The 23,605-nt window shown below is 35.8% G+C and overlaps 1 protein-coding gene across 2 annotated transcripts in view; it reads left to right on the top strand.

Annotated features, from left to right (window-relative positions):
* The window catches only part of LOC129426018 (matrix metalloproteinase-16), an 88,363-nt gene extending 65,813 nt beyond the window's left edge, over positions 1-22,550 (top strand). For both annotated transcript variants that reach the window (XM_073864270.1, XM_073864271.1), the window contains 4 exons: positions 4,729-4,874; positions 14,286-14,429; positions 14,549-14,664; positions 20,596-22,550. In XM_073864270.1, coding sequence (XP_073720371.1) covers positions 4,729-4,874; positions 14,286-14,429; positions 14,549-14,664; positions 20,596-20,924 — 735 coding nt within the window. In that variant the 3' untranslated portion in view covers positions 20,925-22,550. The remainder of the gene's footprint in view (positions 1-4,728; positions 4,875-14,285; positions 14,430-14,548; positions 14,665-20,595) is intronic.
* Positions 22,551-23,605: the final 1,055 nt, after the last annotated feature.

Raw genomic sequence — 23,605 nt, 5'->3', positions numbered from 1 at the left:
GGAACGAATTACATCTTTTCATGTTATAGGGCGTTCTGGGTGGAATGGCTACATGATTAATGTATTATAAATAATTGTCTGAATAATTCTGTAGTTAAAAATATAATATTTATATAGGAAAATAGTTGTTTAACCTGTCTACAGGCTTTTTGCTGTTGCCAAGCAACGTAGCAACATTAATATAAGACGTGCTGTCACAGGCGTGAGTTTATTTGCATTTTGCAACTACGACTCATCCAACTAAAAATTTGTCAAAATAGAAAAGAGATAGAATAGAACTCGATTGAACAACAATAAAAGTTTTTGTAAGATAACAACTGTACAAACTATTGTGAGGACGTTTGTCTGCATTGCATTCAACTAGATGTATCAAAAGATTGATGGATGATGTTTTTGTAATTGTGTACAAAATGCTGTCGGGAGAAAACGGGCAGAATTAACATATGGCCATCTAAGTTCCTTGTTGTGGGATAAAACGAAAAGTCTTTCAGTTTTAGAGATTGATGGTCAAATTACATTTGTCTTCAATTTGCTACGAAAGATTTGTCAGGAGACGCAGTTCTGCGGCAGACAAATAATGAAGGCATTTTCATCTCTGAACCATATGCTATTCTGAAGCTCGCTGTGAAATTGTATTGTGAACTTTATGAAATGGTGCAGGGATAAATATTTTTAAACTTTCACAGACTAATGCATGGGTAGACAATATTGATGCTCACTTAATGTGTCCCACAACATTGACACTGAGCTCATTAGACTGAGCCCTTGATCAGCTTCTTTCTGAATTTTATGGAGCATTATTAGAAGACAAATTCCAGAAATGCTCTTTTTAGATAAAGTCTCTCCAAAAAATAACTTATAAACGTACCATAAAAATCTTGTTTCTTAGAATACATGCAGAAGTTTAATTTTTAATGATCTTAAGTTTGAATGTATTTCTGTATTATGCAGTCATTGGTGTGCTGTTGATAAAAATAGTGCCAATAGTATTAAATTGCCAAAAATATTATATACATTTTACATAGTTTACATAGTTTTAAATTAAGAAACTAAATCATACATTTGGGGGGCGCTATGATGCATGTGGCTGCCAAATTTGGGTTGTATTCAGGTCCAAGTACTCAAAAGGGACCCAAGTTTGAATGTGATTCAATGTAGTTTCCTAATCTTACTCTATCTCTCTTCAGTCACTTTTTCCTGTCATTTTTTAAAAGAGGTAAAAGGCTCAAAATTTCTAGTAATATATTTGGTATGTCCAACGCACGCACGACTTTGTTCATTCGATTCTTCTTCCATGCATTTAGAGGACTTTGCTGAAAAATGTATTTGGCGTTTAACGGATTCTGCCAACAAAGAGGTATTTCTGAATGGCCTGAGGCTGGGATTAAAGGTCCCGTTTTTTTTGCGTTTTCAAAGCTGCGATTAAATATACGATGCGTTCATGTGTTGTGTGTAAAAAATCTCTATACCGCTGTTTTCACTGTCCTAAAAACAGGTTGATGTCTTCCTTTTTCTGTGAAGTCCCTCCTTCAGAAATACATAACTAGTTCTGATTGTGCTTGTTTAGTTTGTTGTGATTCGACAGCAGCTTAGCTTAGCTGGCGACTGGGGTATTCCTGTGTGTGAATGTTTTTCAAAAACTCTTATATTGACGTCATATATCCAGGAAGTAGAGGGTTGTAGTCCAAACCGACTGTTCTCTGTAGTACTTGAAAAGCAAATTCTGTTTCGAAATATATATCGCCTGGCATTGAACTTTGAGCTGTATAATTTTGCAGGCATTATTTATGCTCTATCAGCAACCTTACACACCAAATAAAGTTTGAAAAATGGGATCACGATAAACAGACACTTTTAAGGGACACTCCACTTTTTTGAAAATAGGCTCATTTTCCAGCTCCCTTAGAATTAAACATTTGATTTATACCATTTTGGAATCCATTCAGTTGATTTCTGGGTCTTGCCATACCCATTTTAGGATAGCTTAGCATAATCCATTGAATCTGATTAGACCATTAGCATCACGCTCAAAAATAGAGTTTCGATATTTTTCCTATTTAAAACTTGATATTACTCAGTGCTCGAAAATGGTCCCCTGCTATTGAAAGTAACCAATGGGACTATTTTTGGGCGCTGCATAATATCATTGCGCCTGCTGCACCCATGTTACGGCAGCAAAGTCCTTGATTATTACGCCAGTTTGAGAGTATAGTTCCGAGCCATATCGGCCTAGAAAATCACAACTTTTAATTTTCTGTACACTAACCAAAGACAGTAAAAGACGCTAACCGGAAGTCGTTGGCAGAGTGAAAGGCTAATGGCTGCACGCCTATTTCACCCGGGAAACTTGTCTATAATACATGGCGAGAGTATTCAGTCAATATTATTGCCTCAGTTTTGACAGAAGTGGTGTTAGGTGGCTTTTGCATTTGAGCTTTTCATATTCATACACAGCAAAATGACTCAAGATATTAAGGGCCCTATCTTGCACCCAGCGCAATTGACTTTGTCAGTGACGCATGTATCATTCGTATTTTGCACCGGCGCACAGCAGGTTTTTCCCTCCACAGACGCACGTCGGCAAACTAGGGAATGAACTTGCGCTCCCTGGGCGGTTCAGTGCAAAAAAGGAGGCGTGTTCCGGCGCAAACCATCTCTGAGGCTATTTTGCAGTTTCAAAAAACAATTGCGCCACTGACCAGAAAAAAATAGTCTAAAGTCAGTGGCGCATTGCGCGTTGTTCATTATGCTATTTTAAGGGTGCATGCTTGAACATAATGTATAGCGTTCACAATCCGCACACACTTTGCTTATCTAATCTACACAGATGCAACAGTTATTTTTGCAAATCATAAATTGTTACAATAAAAATATTAACAAATGAGATAAGGGAAATCATAGTGGTGAGCCTTGTGGTGATAGTTTTTATTTATTGTGTGTTAAAAAATTATCATGCAAATAACGTTTAAAACATTTTCATAAGTTTGTTGTGTGGCTGTATTACGTTTATTTTATGTAAATAATAATTAAAATGTTTTCATAAGAAACCTTAAAGGAATAGTCTACTCATGTTCAATACTAAAATATGTCACTACCCCAACCAAGAACTGTTGATACATCCCTCCACCATCCGCGCGCGCGCACGCAAGCGCCGGAGCGCGCCGCGACGCTTCGATAGGATTTAGCTTAGCCCCATTCATTCAATGGTACCAATCAGAGATAAAGTTAGAAGTGACCAAACACATCAACGTTTTTCCTATTTAAGATGAGTAGTTATACGAGCAAGTTTGGTGGTACAAAATTAAACGTAGCGCTTTTCTAAGCGGATTTAAAAGAGGACCTATATTCTATGGCGCAATAGCACTTTTGGGAGTACTTCGACTCGGCGCAGTAACACCCTCCCTCTCCCATTATGAGAGTGAGAAGGGGAGCGGACTTTTCAGGCGAGTCGAAGTACTTCCAAAAGTGCTATTACGCCATAAAATATATTTCCTCCCACGCCTGTTTAACCGACGCTGATTTGGGTGCGTTTCTCCCATCCACATACAAAACAACTTATCTGTCTTTGACTGCTCTTACAAGAACGTCGGTCTCCTTTCAAGATTCGCCCACAAAGTCACTTGCGCTTTGCGCTTCGCACTTGCATTTCAGATCATTAAAATAGGGCCCTTAGTCTCGTTTTATAAAAATAATGAAAATCAAGTAAGTTTATGCTTAAAAGATGTTAAAATATCCACCAGTGTGGTAAGAAACATTAAACTAAATTTAATTGATCAATTAACGTAATTTAAGTAATTTTTTTGTTTTAAGCATAAACTCACTTCATTTTTTTCAGGATACAAAACTTTGTATTTTGGGTCATTTTGGTAGTAAATGTATTTTCAATTAATAATTGTTTGATTTATTTATGCTAGACAAAAAATAAGCCATTCATTAGTGAACACTTTCTGTGTTTGTTAGAAGATGAAAAACACACTAAACTTATGTGAATGTGAATATTTTTGTTAAAGCCCTTCAGCTCACACATCGTGGTTATGATTTTCAAAAGCTTATAAATAGAAACTTCCCTGGAGGTTTTGATGCTTTACCACAGAAACCGATGACAGAGATATTATTGTTTTACTGGCAGTGTTTAAACAAGCTTTGGAGACATCAAAGCTGTAAAAGTGTTACAGGGATTTTTCCAAAAGCTGGAGGTCGGAGCAGCTGTGGCCATATGGAAGTTGATAGAGGGCAGGATGCTGGAAGCAGGATGCCACAATCAGGGGTGTAGTTTCCAGGGAAGATTGAGGGAGGCAACCCCCCAAAAAAATCTAAGAACCTTTTTTATACAATGATGAAAACATATGTACTATTGACACTTCAACCCCCCGATGTTCAAATCTAATACACACCCTTGGCCACAACTGAAAATGATTCACTTTAGGCAGAAGACCGCCCCATTTCAAATGAGCAGCAGTTTTTTTAATCAGGCTTTATTTATTATTTTCCCAAAAGTGAATTAGTTCTCAAAATTGGCTCCAGCATATCTGTTTCCAAGATGTAACCACTAAGCAAATCTCCAAAGCCTTGAATGAACCACTCAGTGCTCTCGGATTGGATAAAAAACACACAAATGCAGAGCATTATGGGATATATTTATCCCTGAAATTCACCATGCAGTTGTTTCTCTATTGTCTGAGTTGTTTTGCTCAATTGTATGTTTTTGTCTCTTTTCTCTGTGTGAAGGATCATTGGTTTTGGAGAGTCAGGGATAACACTGTAATGCCGGGCTACCCAATGCTCATCAATGTGTTCTGGAGGGGTTTACCACCCAGGATTGATGCTGTATATGAAAACAGCGAAGGCAAATTCGTCTTCTTCAAAGGGAAGCAATTGTGCAAATCAGATTTGAGAAGTATCTCTCATTGCGGTGTTTGTTTACACAACTGCTGAGATGACATGAGTTGTGTTTAGTGATGCAGAGGAACAGAATGATGACACTTACTGCTGTCGGGCTTACAGAGTTTGGCTCCTTATTTAAAGCAGTTACATCTTCATATATTGAACAGACTGTATAGAAGAGTACAGTATATGTGTGCGTATAAGCATGAGTTTTCTTTCTGTGCAAATCTCTTTGTACACAACCGGTAAAAAATTGAAACATTTCAAATCACTTTTATTGTCACACAACAGCATTGTAGTGATGGGTGAAAGTCTTTAATCCATACTCCAACATAAAAGGCAAACACCTACAAAAGGTATACAAAGTACTTCACATGATACAAAATATACACATAATATACAGTAGAATGTACGCAATGCAAAATATGCACAACATACACTAAAGTTGGTATACACAAGTTATACAAATAAACACATGATACAAGATACACACATAATACAAAATGTACACAACAAAGATTTGTACAATACAGTACATACAAATTATATACACAAAACAAGAAATACTGTATGTATACAATACAAAATATACACAACACACACGTCATGATGTGTACACCACAGTATTCACAAATTATACAAATATATATGATAAACACATAATACAGAATGTACACAATACAAAATATACACAATACAAGATTTGTACAATACAGTATATATTCATAATATACACATAAGACAAAATGTACACAACACAAAATATATACACTACGGGACTTGTACAATACAGTACATTACATACACATGTAATACACATGATGTACAGCTAAGACAAAATATACACAACACAAAATATACACAATACAGGATTTGTACATATACATTATATACACATGATATACACAAAATACAAAATGTACACAACACAAAATATATACAATACAGGATTTGTACAATACAGTACATACACATTATATACACATAATACAAAATGTACACAACACAAAATATATACAATACAGAATCTGTACACTATACACACTATATACTGTACAGTACACATAATACAAAATGTACACAACACAAAATATACACAATACAGGATTTGTACATATACATTATATACACATGATATACACAAAATACAAAATGTACAAAACACAAAATATTCACAATAAAGGATTTGTACAATACAGTACATACACATTAAATACACATAATACAAAATGTACACAACACAAAATATATATAATACAAACTTTGTACAATACATTACATACACATTATATACACATAATACAAAATCTACACAACACAAAATATACACAATACAAACTTTGTACAATACATTACATACACATGATATACACAATACAATATACACAATACAGGATTTGTACATATACATTATATAAACATGATATACACAAAATACAAAATGTACACAACACATGAAATACACATAATACAAAATGTACACAGTACAAAATATACACAATACAGGATTTGTAAAATACAGTACAAACACATTATATACACATAATACAAAATGTACACAGTACAAAATATACATGATATACAAATAATACAAAATGTACACAACACAAAATATATACAATACAAACTTTGTACAATACATTACTTACACATTATATACACATAATACAAAATGTACACAACACAAAATATACACAATACAGGATTTGTACAATACATTACATACACAATATATACACATAAGACAAAATGTACACAACACAAAATATACACACTACAGGATTTGTACAATACATTACATACACAATATATACACATAAGACAAAATGTACACAACACAAAATATACACAATAAAGGATTTGTACAATACATTACATACACAATATATACACATAAGACAAAATGTACACACAAAATATACACAATACAGGATTTGTACAATACATTACATACCCTAATATATACACATAAGACAAAATGTACACAACACAAACTTTGTACAATGCATTACATACACATTATATACACATAATACAAAATGTACACAACACAAAATGTACACAATGCAGGATTTGTACAATACATTACATACACATTTAATACACATGATATACACAAGACAAAATGTACACAACACAAAATATACACAATACAGGATTTGTATAATACATTACATACACAATATATACACATAAGACAAAATATAAACAATACAAACTTTGTACAATACATTACATACACATTATATACACATAATACAAAATGTACACAACACAAAATATACACAATACAGGATTTGTACATATACATTATATACACATGATATACACAAAATACAAAATGTACACAACACAAAATATACACAATACAGGATTTGTACAATACAGTACATACACATTATATACACATAATACAAAATGTACACAACACAAAATATATACAATACAGAATTTGTACACTATACACACTGTATATTGTACAGTACACATAATACAAAATGTACACAACACAAAATATACACAATACAGGATTTGTACATATACATTATATACACATGATATACACAAAATACAAAATGTACACAACACAAAATATACACAATACAGGATTTGTACAATACAGTACATACACATTATATACACATAATACAAAATGTACACAACACAAAATATATACAATACAGAATTTGTACACTATACACACTGTATATTGTACAGTACACATAATACAAAATGTACACAACACAAAATATACACAATACAGGATTTGTACATATACATTATATACACATGATATACACAAAATGTACAAAACACAAAATATTCACAATAAAGGATTTGTACAATACAGTACATACACATTAAATACACATAATACAAAATCTACACAACACAAAATATACACAATACAAACTTTGTACAATACATTACATACACATGATATACACAATACAATATACACAATACAGGATTTGTACATATACATTATATACACATGATATACACAAAATACAAAATGTACACAACACATGAAATACACATAATACAAAATGTACACAGTACAAAATATACACAATACAGGATTTGTAAAATACAGTACAAACACATTATATACACATAATACAAAATGTACACAGTACAAAATATACATGATATACAAATAATACAAAATGTACACAACACAAAATATACACAATACAGGATTTGTACAATACAGTACAAACACATTATATACACATAATACAAAATGTACACAACACAAAATATACACAATACAAACTTTGTACAATACATTAAATACACATTATATACACATAATATACGATATACATCATGGGGGGTGCGCCGAAAAGTTTGAGTTGTTATTTTGAATTGACAAAAACACATCAGACCTGAATTTATAAAGCTTTTCATGTATTTCTATTATTCTCAAGGAGAGAAAGAGAGGATATCATGTATGTGTGAGATGAAAATAGCTTTAAGAGGGATAGAAGAGGTTCAGCCAATTGAGATAATGATGACAAACACACACACAAACACATTTAGTTGTGTTCCTCAACAACTAGGCAAACAGTCTCTTGTGTTTAGAGAGCTTAATGAATCTTTTTAGCCCATCGTGCCTGTTGTTTTAATTATTTATTTGCCTGCACAGCCCATAACACCAGCATCAGATCAGAGACTATAGGGAAAATGATAGGGAGGAACTGAATTATGGATATATTTAATCTAAAACAAGTGCAAGTTTATTTTTGTAGTGTGAGTTGGTGCGTGATTGTGAATGCATGGCGTAGGTGTGCTTCAAATGTTTAGTCGATCTTATTTGTCATTTTGCTGTGAGGTGTTATACAGCGTATGTGGTGAACTTGGAAGTCAAGAAAAGTGTTTTACAAATGCTACACACATTTTCTTATACTGACCTCAAAGAATTGAAGCAGAAAACTTAAAAAAAATAAGTATAAAATTCCAATCAACATTTAAATCCCATAATTACCAGTACACATGCATGTAGCTCCACAATTCAGCTAAAGGTTGTTTGGATTCCCCTGGAATCGAACACATGACCTTTACCCTGCTAATGCAATTGTCTACCAGTTGAGCTACATAAACACTCACTATTTGGCACAGATAGAGTTTGACCCTGCTGAGAGGGGCATGAGAATGTATCACGTGACATGACAGGCATTTCCTTTACCAGAGGAAATATGACGGACCTGTCCTCCCCTGACCCGTCAGAATCTAAACAAACCACGACAACCCTTTTAACCCTATCCGCTGTCGACATCACAGAGCGTTTCCTGAGCTCATGGGGTCGAGTGTCCCCCCTCCTCCAGAACAGGAACTGAAACTTCTTGACGTTGTAAAGTGACGTATTACCATGTCAGGTCTGAGTAACTCTGGCAGAGGGAATGTAGTGACGGTCATTGAAGGGAAACAGGAAGCGGTAGGGGTGTGAAAGTAATTTCACCTAATCATTACAATTCAATGATTTTTTTGAAACTGAAGAAATAATTCACCAAAATATGAACCTTTCCGGTAACACTTTACTTGATGGGGTGTTGACAAGACCGACATGACACCCCCACAATCATCACATGACACAAATTTTAAGACAACTGTCATAAAATGGCATTCGCTCAATTGTGTCATTTGTAATGCAAAGATGACAACTTGACATAAACCAAGACAACATAACTTGTCATAAATCTGTCAAAACATGACATAGCAGATAAATTAATCAAAATTAGGAAACTACCTAGTTTTATGGGGTTAATATTACAATAAATTGTCATGTGGTTGGTTTTGACATTGGCTGTCATGAGGCCATTATAATTGTGTCTGAACAATTTTTACTAGTGGTACAAATTAAATTTGTCATTAAACTGTCCTTAAGTGTAAATACTCTGTCAAATAGTTTAATAACAGCGTAATGAATATTTTTCTTGACCTCAACTACAGTGGTACAAATATAATTTGTCATTAAAATCAGTGTTGTTTTTGGCAGCCCTTTTAGTTTTAGTCTTATAGTCTTTTGGACGAAAATGCTTTTAGTTTTAGTCACATTTTAGTCACTTATAAAATGTATAGTTTTAGTCAAGTTTTAGTCGACGAAAACACAAAAAGGTTTTAGTCAAGTTTTAGTCGACGAAAACACAAATAGGTTTTAGTCAAGTTTTAGTCGACGAAAACGCAAAAAGGTTTTAGTCAAGTTTAAGTCAATTTTAGTAAAAAAAATATTTTTTAACCAATGAATATAGGTTAAGAAGTATGGTGTATTTAATACAATTAAAATGTGCATTAAGGTTGTCCCTGAGGGCTTGCCGTTGTTTTAGTCGGTGTGCCTTCTGCGCATGTCATAACAAAAAGTTATGAAGAAAAAAGTTGAGCCTGATATACCCTCATGTTAAGTTTGTGTGTTACGCTGAGACCTCGCTTATAAAGTTGAGAAACGCGTGCCTTGCCTTATTTAAATACACAACAAAAGTATTGGAAATGGGCTTAGGTTTGATAAGTAGATACATGTAAAACCTTAAGCTTACCATGAAATGTGTCACAAGCCGAATGTCGAGTAAAATTAAATGTATATGATATGTTAACAGCGTGACTTGTTAGTTACCTTTAAAATATATTAGCGTGATGAGACTTCAGGTGCCGCTTGAGGTTGGTGGTATTCTTCCCACCTTGTTTATGGGCACATTTACCGTCGTCTCCCAATATGCATTCCGTTTCTCTGTCTGATGGATTATACTGAAAGTATGTCCATAAATCATCTTGTCGTTTCCGTTTATTGGCGTCACCGCTACGGTCCTTCAAACTCGCCACAGCCGCAGGTGTGTTGTTGTTTGAAATCTGGTGTGCGTGCGTGGCATGGCGGCAGCCGGGTGGTGGGCAAGTGTAAATGAGACTGTGTTGACCCAAAACAAGGATAGGAAGCGGCAGCATTGCTGATACTTTTGAGCTAAAAACAGACAGATTTCACGCAAAATAGGCAGAAATGACATACAGTATGAACGTCAGACTTATAATCATTTTCGTTCCGTCTCGTCAACGAAAACTCAAAAGCATCTCGTCATGTTTTCGTCACCTTAGAGACATTTTTAGCTAGTCATCGTCGCGTTAGCATCATAAAAAATAGGTGCGTCAACGAAATCATTTCGTTATCGTCATCATTGACAAAAACAACACTGATTAAAATGTCATTAAGTGTAAATATTCTGTCAAATAGTTTTATAACAGCGTCATGAATATTTTTCTTGACCTCAACTACAGTGGTACAAATATAATTTGTCATTAAAATGTCATTAAGTGTTAATACTCTGTCAAATAGTTTTATAACAGCATCATCAATATTCTTCATTTCATTTTTTTGTTTCCTCCAGGTGTTAGAGATATAAAATCAATCATCCAATAATAATAATTAAAATTGATAAAATATATGACAAGTTATGATGTATTGGTTTATGTCAAGTTGTCATAACAAAGACATCTTAAACATTGTCATCTTTGCATTCAAAATTACATAATTGAGCGAATGATACTTAATCACAGTTGTCATAAAGGTGTATAAAATCTTGATTATGAAGGTGTCATGTTAGTCTTATGGACACCCCTTCAAGTAAAAGTGTTACCAAATTTCCTTATAGTTTACTCATCCTCATGCAATTCTAGATGTCTATAGCTGGGTTTTATTTTCAAAAAAAGAAAAACAAATAAATGCAAATTAGGTGCGTTTCCATCAAGTTGTTTGAGCGAATGACAGTGGTATTGGTAACCTTGTAACCAACAGTAAATAAAACAAGGCATGCTTAGAAAATGGAGACAGGACTGCGTTTAGCTACACTCTAAAAAATTTGCTGTAATTTTGCAGCTGATTGCCTGTAACTTACTGTAGAAGATAAAGTCAAAATATGTTTCATGTTCATTTAACTTTGAACAAAATGTTGCCAGTAAATAACATAAATGTAAAATCTACGGTAAGTTACTGGCAGCTAGTTGCCAGTAATACCCATTAATACTGTAATTTCTACAGAGGTTTTTTACAGTGTACTATTTGGCAAGTTATAAATTTAATAGCAATGCAGCCCAACTGAATGCTATGCACAGAAAAAGAAATGCAGAATTTAAGGAGCAAGGTCATTGCGACGATGTCGAGCACCATATATGGTAAAAACAAATCAGCTGATACAGCTAATCGATCAGTCACATGGGTTTAATGTTCGCTACATCTGAATTTATTTGGTAAATGTGTTTCCATCTCCTATTATTCGCATTTACTCTTTTCCAAAGTCAAAAACCACCTCAAGCGAGTGTAAAAACGTTTTTGGGAATTTAAGGATTTTTATTAATAATTAGGTGTTTCCGTCACTGGTTTCTTATGTGATATTTCAAATACGCATCAGTATTATGGAAACCCAGCTTATGACTTAAATATGTTGTTTGCCATATCAATAACTCAAATCTCAGTTGTCAGTAATTTATGAAGCATTTCCTATACAATTTCTAAAAATGTTAGTAGGGCTGGCAACATATTAGCAACATATTTTCAATGTATGTCATAATAAACATAGTTCCACCAATAGGTCACCTAATGTGGCATTTTTTCATGATGTGATATTGCTCTCTGGTGTCCCCAAAATGTGCCTGTAAAGTTTTAGGTCAAAATACCCTATATATCATTTATTGGGTGCCCATTTTTGGGTGTGCAGGAAAATGAGCTGTTTTTGTGTGTGTGTCTCTTTAAATGCAAATGAGCTGCTGCTGCTTCCCTCCCTGTTTACTGTATCTATACTAAAAAAAACATACATCCGTTTTAATGAGACAATCACCTTACTTCATTGTTCATAACAAACTTGCAGTAATGGATTATGTAAACAAGATTTGAAATTAAAATTATTACCCAACTGTGGTCTTTGGACGGTTGTGAGCGGAGCCTGCGCAAAGTGATGTCAGTTTGCTTAGAAAATGCTAACAGCTGATTTCTATCATTACATGGTGGTTTTGTAAACACACCGATAACACACAATTATATTCAAACAACATATAAAAGTGAATTTCTCATATTAGGTGACCTAGATAGACGAACAAACATTTCGTTTTGAAACTGTTACACATTTTGGGACTAAATCTACATGGAAATCTTTAAGCTGCTGATATAAAAAAGAAAGTATTAACATTTATAAAAGACACTTTAACTTAAATTGTATCTTTCTTAATGCTTTCGTATTCGCAAGTCACACGTCATTAGTTTAATGAAACAGACGTAATAGCCAGTTGAGAAATGCATTAAAATCCTCACGACCCTTACGAAAAGTAACCTAATGGTTTGATTATAGACAAAGTGTAATGTTCCTGTAGCCCACTTGGTTGTGAGGTCAAATTTCAAGGAAACATGCATACTGATACATCACTTCAATGCACTGTAAGTCACTTTGGATAAAAGCGTCTGCCAAATGTTTGTTTTCAACAGAATGTAACTTTTTTTTGTAAACAGGGTTCTCACGGGTCCTTGAAAGTTTGTGAATCTGGGGAAAATAATTCAAGACCCTGGGAAGTTTTTGAAAATAAACGTACATAGATACAGGTCATTGAAAGTGCTTGAATCTATTTTAAGTTTTCTGGAAAAAAAATCCATATTATTTTCTTTATTATTTTAGTGTTGGATAATATCATAACATTTCTAGCCTTTAAGCACACATGCTAAACAGTTCGCTTTAAATGCTTATATCTTCTGTATGCGAATGTTGATTCATACCAAAATGCTTTTTTGCATAGTTGTGTTTGACACATGAAAACGTCTTGGGTTACGTATGTAACTATTGTTCCCTGAGAAGGAAATGAGGCGATGCGTCTCCCTTGCCATACTTCCTGCGTCCCTGTAACGCCGTCTTTGGCAATATTTTAGATAGCGATATACTTACTGGCACCCGCGTCACCCTGTCTTTGTCATTAAGCCTCACCATTGGTTGAATTTGATATACACATTCAGACGCACTTACCTCTGGAAGCGCCCCAAAGTGTCACCGCAGTGACGCAGCGCGACTTCCCTCGAAAGGGAACTGTAACAATGTATCTTAAAAGGTAACACGATGTTACTCTCACTTGAAATGTGTTTAGTCCTTGAATTTGAGGGTATTAGACCTGGAAAGTCCTTGAAAGGTCCTTGAATTTGAAGTTAACTAAGTTGTGGGAACCCTAAGTAAAACCATTGTTAATTTCCATATATATCCACAGTGTTACTTTATTTATATCACTCCCAAAACCACGGTACATAAATTGTGTAAATTTGATATACTGCCCACCTTTTGAATGAACAAATCATCAGACAATATATAGTATTTAGCTCGGCCAAATGTAAATATTCCCTGAGTTGAATGCTTTCCTCTTGTGTCTGTTCTAGGGAAGCAGTTCTGGGTGTTCAAGGACACAATGCTACAGCCTGGCTATCCCCAGGACATCTCAATGTTTGGGAACGGCATGCCAGCACAGAGCATAGAGACAGCCGTCTGGTGGGAAGATGTGGCAAAGACCTACTTCTTCAAAGGAGACAGGTATGTGCGCAGCATGCGAGTGTTAGTCTATGCGTGCACGGCTGCGTTTGCTTACGTTCGCTTGGCCATCTGTGCCTGTGTTTGTGTGTTACTAATGTTCTCCATTTATCTCTGTGGAGGTATTGGAGATACAATGAGGACATGAGAACAATGGACCCTGGTTATCCAAAATCCATCACGGTCTGGAAGGGGGTTCCGGATTCTCCGCAGGGAGCGTTTGTGGATAAAGCCAACGGTATGAGTCTATTGTCATCATTTAATTGAATCAATACAGTTTCGTTTGCATCCAGTTTGGGCAAACGAACTGTCGTAATTTTCTCACCCGCGTCGTGCTAAACTCTCCACATGGCTTTATTCTGCCCATCAAATTTCAAATTCTGCTTTTTGCAAACAATAAATGGACGCCTTAATTGAGCTTCAATTTCTTCTTACATTGTCCTATTTGCATTCTGTACATATGAAGGTTATACAAAGTTGTCAAGGATTTCAATTTAAATCTCTTTAGCACGGTTTCTTAGGGTTGGTACATCTTACACAAGTTCAGTCCGTAGCTGCAGGCTTACAGGTCGCAGTCACACACATGCCATCTGTACCCGTCTCCTGTGCCAGGTTTGCCCATGGACGCATGTGTTCATCTGAGCGTGAAGGGTGGATTGATATTCCAGAGAAATTGTTTGGCTAACCACGCTTTGAAAGTGATTGTGGGCTTTGTTACAGCCCCGTCTCTCCACGTTACCCAAAAGGCCTCTGTGGGCGAGACAAAGTACAGAAAATTGACCCTAATTATGTGTCATCATGGCCAGCCGAACACAGAGAGATGGGAAACGACGGCTTTCTCTCGGCTCTATTTTTGTTTTAATGCAAGTGTCGATGTTGTGATAATGCAGTGAGTCTTTTGTTACGATTTTCTCCCTGGTTTAAGACACGTTCGCAAGGAGAGCAATAACCACATGCGATAACTATATTAGTGTTCACACCAATAAAGAAAAACTTTGCGCGGCATGTTGCAGGTTCACATTAAAGGTGCAGTGTGTAATTTTTAGAAGGATCTCTTGACAGAAATGCAAAATAATATAAAAAACTATATTATCAGGGGTGTATAAAGACCTTTTTATAATGAACCGTTATGTGTTTATTATATTAGAATGATACGCTTTTATCTACATATACAGAGGGTCCCCTTAAATGGAAGTCGCCATTTTGTGACGCCATGTTTCTACAGAAGCCCTTAATGGACAAACTTTTTTACTAAGTTGTGTCCGATGACATGTTGGTCTGGTGGCAGGTACCGTAGCTTCTCTATGTGATTAAAAAATGAGGGGTAAGCAGTGGACTGAGCCGTTGGTTGCAATTCACCAGCACTTTACCACTAAAATTTACACACCGCACCTTTAAATTCTTTAAATTCGAATACATTTTTAATTAAATTGCTGTGAAACGTTTATTGTTAAAAAAGTGATCCAAACAATTTCATACATCTTTTTTTAAAATTTAGAGACAGAGACACGATCCAAAGCCTTTTGCGCTGATGCATGCTGTAAGTAAATCTATATAGTTATTCTTTGTGTGAATGGCCTGTTAGTATTTTCAGATTAAACTGAGCCCTGCATTTCTTTTCAACTTTTGCTTCTTGGTTTGACAGATAAAGTGTGGTGGTGAGTGATGGGAAATGATTAGGCGAATAAAAGAGGGATGAAATCGTGACAGGTTAAGCTAAAGCAGAAACGTCCTAACAAACACCTACGACACCCTAACATTGTGCTGTCAGGCAAGCAACAAACAAAATCTAGTCATTTAGAGGACTGAAGCGCTGTTACACAAACAGAATCTCGTTCTCTCGCTTTCCTCGGAAGACATGAATGAATCGTGCAGATATAGATGTTAGGAAAATGAGACAGGTTGTCAGTCTGAGGATGCCAACAGTTTCTGGGGTGTCGCCCAGCCGAGTGCGGCCAATCAGCTGTGAGAACAATCAGAGCTGTTATACGATGCATTTCACATCTTTCTGACCGAGAACCTGAAGCAGTGAATGATCTGGTAGCACGGTGGTTCTCAACCCAGTTTATTTTTGAAATCAAGTATCAGATGTTGGAAATCAAAATTCTAAATAAAAAACAACAATGCACCAGTTTTCTCTTAAAGGAAAACACCACTGTTTTGCAATATTTTACTATGTTCTTACCTCAACTTAGATGAATACCTATTTTTATTCAATGTGTGCACTTAATCTTTGTACAGCGCGTTGTGAATGTGTTAGCATTTAGCCTAGCCCCATTCATTCCTTAGGATCCAAACAGGGATAAATTTAGAAGCCACCAAACACTTCCATGTTTTCCTTATTTAAAGACTGTTACATGAGTAGTTACACGAGTAAGTATGGTGGCACAAAATAAAATGTGGCATTTTTTAAGCGGATAAAAAATTTATCTATATTGTATGAGGGAACAGCACTTAGTTTGCAGCACTTTGACCTCGGTGCACAATAACATCATCACTCCTGACTGTGTCATTTCACTTTATTTATTATGACTCAACTTGTATACTTAAATGTTCTGATTTCTTTGTATGAATTCAATATTTGGCTTGATGGCTACATAGCCCACATAGAAATCCCCTTACTGAAAAAATTGCTGATGTATCAAATACTTATTTTCCCTGCTGTATTTTGAAAACACCTTTAAAACACATGACACATTTTTTGAATTTGTGCCCTTCGGAAGAGCAGTCACGAACCGCCTCTGAAAAATATGTACTTTTAAACCACAACTTCTTGTCTTGCATTAGCCATGTGTCGCGCCAGCATGACCTTACATATTACATAATCATATCGAAAGGTCACACTTTACGTATGTGAAACGCACACTTGCAGACCATTTTGAACAATAAACTGGCACAAAGACATTAATTAGTATCATTCAACATACAACAACGTTGGAACAGTTCCCTTTTTCTCCATACTATAAACACTGGAGAGGCAGTTTCAAATACGTCTCGCGTGAACTTTCAACGTAATATGTAAGGTCATGCTAGCGCATCACAAGGCTAGTGCAAGATGAGGGGCCTCATTTTTAAAGCGTGCGTACGCACAGATTTGATCGTAAAGCGTGCGTACGCAAAAATCCACTGCAAAGTCCATATTTATAAAAACTGTCGTTGACGTGGAAAAGTGCTTAGCGCCACGTCTGGGTCTGAGCAGACGTACGCACTTTTGCTTGTCTGATTGCTGCAGGTTTTTGGCAATACAAGTCATTCTTGCTGCTCGAAATTGGGTTTAAACATTGACAAGCGCTCTTTTATATGTCTGACATTAATTACGCATCGTTTAAAGGTAGAGATCTGAAACTGCTCGGCTGCGCGCACAAGTTCGAGTTCATTTGCAATTTATAGATTAGAAAGGGGTACGCGCGTTTTCTGCGCGTACGTTCAGCAGAGGTGTAAAGTACTCGAGTAAATGTACTTCGTTACTGTACTTAAGTATTTTTTGGGCTACTTTGTACTTGTACTGAGTATCAAAAATATAGGCAACTTTTACTCTCTACTCAATTACATTTTGCATTGGGTATTTGTACTCTTTACTCCACTACATTTGAAATGACACTTAACGTTACTCGCTACATTGTTTATTCGTCAAATAAAAACATGACGAAAGTGTCAGAGGGTGATGATGGATAGAATCTGTGGTCGCGAGGTTACACGCACACACACAACTGAGGGACTTCATTTGGCGCTGCGCAGAGCAAACGTATGAAATCAAAGTACTGCGAGAGCGAATCAAATGCATATGGAGAAGTCTGGTCTCGCGGTACTTTGATGTCAAACGCTGAATGGCTTGCGTTGAGCCACCGTAGCGGGACATCTGCGTGCTGCGTATGTCATAAACTGTAGAGAAAAGTTCGCGTCTGGTCTGAGAGAAGAGATAAAGAGCAAACATATGGATGCATATCACATTTGCTTCTGTCAAGGGACCCTTTTCTAAACATGTGAAGCTACAATCAAAACAAAAGTGATGCGCGATTGCAGGAGGGTCATCCCGCAACTCAAAGGCAAGCACAAATGTTTATATACTCTGACGCTACTATATCAGCTAACCTAAGCTGGTTACATAACTTGATTTAACTTACTATATAAGCCAAAATAAACCAGCGAGGTCCTGTACTGATTGCCCGAGTAACTTGTACATTATAACTTATAAGATTGATAATAAATGTACAATTTCACTGTCCTCACATTTAATCAAGTATGCTGTTATGCTGTAACGTATTTACTGTAAAGAGGGATGCATGACTGAAGAAACGTGTAGTGCACTTAATGTGAGATAGTGGTGTTACGTAATACATGTGTTTTAAATTAATCTTACAAATGAACAACTTCACGTTTTTAATATGCATTATCATATTTCTGTGAGTGTAATTTTAGTTTACAGGAATTTTTTAAATATTAAAATTATATCTTTTTTAGGATAGGCCTATATAAGAATATTTGGTAATGTTAACAAGATTTAAATAAAGTATTAGTAATTGTTGAAATTAACATTAACAAAGATGAATAAATGCTGTATAAGTGCAGTTCATTATTAGTTCATGTTGAGTAATGTAGCTAACTAATGTTAACTTATGAACCTTATTGTAAAGTGTTACCATATATTTATATCACAAAGTTAGGCTATATATTTTTCAGCATGGCACATTCAAGTACACAATGACACTAGACTAAAATTAAATGGGTTTAAATTAAATTGAATGTAGATTTCTAGACTAAAATCTCATGGCATTTAGTTGAATAAAATTAGACTAAAACTAAATCAATTCAGATGACAAAAATATGACTAAAACTAAATTAAATTTTAGTCAAAAGACTATGACTATGTTTAATCTGTGTTTGTTCTGCCAGGTCAAAATTTTGAGGAGTTTGATTTCTTTTCTATATTAGGAAATAAAACCTCATAAATAAACTTTCTTAGTTTTCACTGCCCAGATCTACAATGTCTCTTTGTGTTGAGGACTAGTGCATCTTTGAGCCAACATTCAGTACGAGTAAAAATACTTGAGTACTTTTAAATTGGGTTACTTTAATACTTTTACTCAAGTCGTTTTTAAATTGGTAACTTGTAACTTGTAGTGGAGTAATTTTTACAGTAAGGAATTTGTACTTTTACTCAAGTATGGCTTTCAGCTACTCTTTACACCTCTGACGTTCAGTTTATAAATCACACGTACGCATTTTTGTTAAATGATCGTAAGATCAAATGTAGGATGGTTTTTACGCAGCATTTTATAAATAAGGCCCGAGAAGTTGTGGTTAAAAAGTACTTATTTTTTGGTGAAAATGACAACCGTTTTGCTAGATAAGACTTTGGTTATGCCTCGGTTAGACTGTAAACTAAGTAGTATTAAATTGCAGAGTTAAATAGTTTTTCACCATTACACTGCAAAAAAAAATATGATTTTCAAGAAAATATTTTCTTAGTATTTTTGTCTTGTTTCAGTAAAAATATCAAAAAATTCTTAAATTAAGATGCTTTGTCTTGATTAGCAAAACGACCCAAGAAAATAAGTCTAATTTTTAAGACCAAAAATACAAAATCCAAGTGATTTTGTGCATAAAACAAGCAAAAAATCTTGAACATTTTTCTTTAAACACTAAATTCTAACTAAATTTGCTTACCCCATTGGCAGATTTTTTTTGCTTGTTTTATGCACAAAATCACTTAAATTTGATATTTTTGGTCTAAAAACTAGACTTATTTTTTGTCGTTTTGTTTATCAAGATAAAGCATCTTAATTCAAAAAATTCTAGACACTTTCACTGAAAACAAGACAAAAACACCAAGAAAGTTCCTTCCTAAAAATCCTTTTTTTGTAGTGTACTGAGTTCAGGGCCTAAAACTGTGGTTCGATGACGCACTTAAGCCAGCAGCCAGTCAGAATGTAGCGGTATTTGAACGTTGAGAGAGACGACAGTTTGCCTGTGAGTGGGTGTGGCTTAGATTTTGATAACTTATTTTTTTCACTTGCCATTTTTCCATCATTCAAATTTGTTTAGTACACATTTTTTTGTGGTGTGACAAACTCAGAACACATTTAATATTTGACTTTACAGGTACTTTTTGCTACTCTAAGCATGCATGATCACCAAGTTTTCCTGTCTGTGTTTGCTTGCCCTGCAGGTTTTACGTACTTCTACAAGGGTAAAGAGTATTGGAAATTCAACAATCACCGGCTACGGGTTGAACCCGGCTACCCTCGCTCCATCCTAAAGGATTTCATGGGTTGCGACCTCACGCCCATCGATCCCGATCGTCAGCCGAAGGAAGACGTGGACATCGTTATCAAACTGGACAACGAAGCCAGCACGGTCAAAGCCATCGCTATCGTCATTCCCTGCGTCCTGGCGGTTTGCTTGGTGGTGTTGATCTACACCGTCTTTCAGTTCAAGAGGAAGGGTACGCCTCGACACATACTTTATTGCAAACGCTCCATGCAGGAGTGGGTGTGAGTTACAGCCGCCGCGTACTCCTCCACAGCCACAAGACAAAGTGGCGTTGGCAACCTAAACTTGCGGACTTTGGCTCTTCACCTGCGTGAAGGAGATCAGAGAGAGCCTTTGCTTTGATTCCCCCTTCAGGAGATGATGGGCGCATTCCCCCAAACCTCTCCACTCTTCTCCCATTGGCCGATGCACCCGCCGTAGGACTCGGGAGACTCGGTTCTCTCACGGTGCATTGCGACAACCAGTGCCACTTCAGGTTTTCACTGTTTGACGTGGAAGTGATTGCTGTACCTTTTAGGTTTTACGACTCAAAACAGGAAACAAACGAAAACTTATCCATCGATGCAGGAGTCCGTTTTTTATCTTTAAGTATTTTTCGGTTGGCTCCGGTCTATAATTTATTTTCGAAACAAACAGAAATATTTACGATTCCCTTTAAAGCACTCCCAAACCAAATAAAAACTTTCTCTCCAAAGAGGATCTTTTTTCTTTTGACGATAATCGTTTTTCTTTTCTATACGTATTTTTTCTCCCTGCTCGAAATACTTCGCAGTGATATGTAGTGGGGAATTCTCGACTGTTTCTGGCAGTCTGTGTGAAAACCAGGGGCCAAAATATTTTGCAATATTTTAACAGCCTTAATTATGGATGGTGTTGTTTGCTTTTATTTCTCTTGATTTTCATCTATTGTAATTTTCGAGTAACGCTTTGTTCGTCTGTTGGAAAAGGCGGCGCAATATAGCTTTGCTCCTCTTTGTCTGATTTGAGATCAAAAGTCGTGGTTAACCTCATTTCGTCAGCAGGGTCGCAGGGACGGGACTCCTCTGCGTAACACGAAGCATATCAGTCAAAACAGAGGAAAGACCAAGCCACTGCAATGACAAAAAGTTTATTGCGATCGTCTGACGCTTGAATCATCCGCTCACTTGTTTGGTCGTGTTTACAGACTTTTTCCAGATTAAAGAATTCGTTTCTTCCTCTTCCGAAAGGTTGCTCCGTACGTCAGAGCATGTCACCCTCTTCGGACCGCCTTCTTTGTAGGTCTAGAACCTTGAGACGTACGCTTCACAGGAACCAGAACAACCCGATTAACTCAGGACAGCGCTTGATTCAAAATGTATGCAAGCCTTCCTCATTCAATTCTGTGTCTTTATCAATCGAGAAGAAAATCAATGTCATATCTCACCAATGCTTGCGATTGAAAGTTACTGCAGTAGGATTGGACGATACGTTTTTTGACGTTGCAGTCAAAGATTTTTGCTTGCATTGACATTTTTACGTTTGTTTCTTTTTCGGTACAGTACAATTGAAGAAAATTTTATTGTCTCAACCTCAAAATTAAAGTGGTACTTAAAAGTGCCGAGCTGTCGACCGGCAAGTTTTCTTTATATGCGACAAATGCAGATAAAAGAGAAAATGTATGCTAATGCACTCCGGTTTAAAGGAAACAAGAGATGAGTGTTTCTGCCAAGCAGTGTTTTGAATGTGTGTCTGTACTGATGCTACATTTATTTCTGCTTTTATTTCACTGTTAAAAAATGAGACATATTCGAATTCATGTGTATCATGACTCGGTTTGGGACAAACAGTCCTGACAGACTTAATAAATTAATCAGTATATGATTAAAATGACTTTAAGCGCTTTGTTCATACCTACATGTTTAAAAAAGGTTACAAAAACACACCATGGTATTACGATTGATTTCTGGTTTATTTCACGTAAATACCATGGTACTGTATGTGATTTTTGTAAAACTCTTTCAGCTTACCCTTTCTTTCTGTTTCTCACAGCGTTTATTTCCAAATGTTGAGATTTGCCACAGTCAAAGAAATGTCAGCTTTGAAAAACTAACAGGAAACTGCAGTCATATTAAATAATGCAGAAAACGGTGAAATATCAAACCTGAATTTGTCAAAGCTGCAGGTCCTGTGGTTATATTTAGCTAGTATGATAAGAATCAGAGCAAAGACTTCAAAAAAAGATTTTTAAGAAAAGATTTTCTTGGTGTTTTTGTCTTGTTTTCAGTGAAAATATCTAAAAATTCTTAAATGGAGATGTTTTCTTGATGAGCAAAACACCCCAAGAAAATGGGTCTGGTTTTTAGACCAAAAATATAAAATGTAAGTGATTTTGTGCGTAAAACAAGCAAACAAATTTGAGTGATTTTGTGCATAAAACAAGCAAAAAAATCTGCCAATGGGGTAAGCAAATTTTTCTTGAATTTAGTGTTTAAAGGAATATTCCATTTTCTTGGAAGAGGGATCCAGATGGTTTGCTCGCCGCCGTGTCATCCGGGATGGTGGTGTCTTTCTTTGTTCAGTCGAGAGGAAATTGTGTTTTTTGAGGAAAGCATTCCAGGATTTTTCTCATTTTGGTGGACTTTGGTGGAGCCCAGCACTTGGTGCTTAACTCAACACATAACAGTTAAAACTTTTTTTAAAACTTTTTTCAACTGAGTTTCAGGGGACTGTGAACGATCCCAGGCGAGGCGTGGGGGTCTTGTCTGGCGAAACGATTGTCATTTTTGACAAGAAGGGTGAAAGGTGTCCACTTTTAAACCACAACTTCTCTAGATCCGGTCCAGCGCGACCTAACGTAAATGCGTAGTGATGTAGGGAGGTCACGTGTTACATATATAAAACGCACATTTGGGGACCATTGTAAACAATAAACTGACACAAAGACA

Source organism: Misgurnus anguillicaudatus, chromosome 25, assembly GCF_027580225.2.
Source record: "Misgurnus anguillicaudatus chromosome 25, ASM2758022v2, whole genome shotgun sequence".
NCBI lineage: Eukaryota > Metazoa > Chordata > Actinopteri > Cypriniformes > Cobitidae > Misgurnus > Misgurnus anguillicaudatus.
This window is presented reverse-complemented; position numbering and strand designations above follow the sequence as displayed.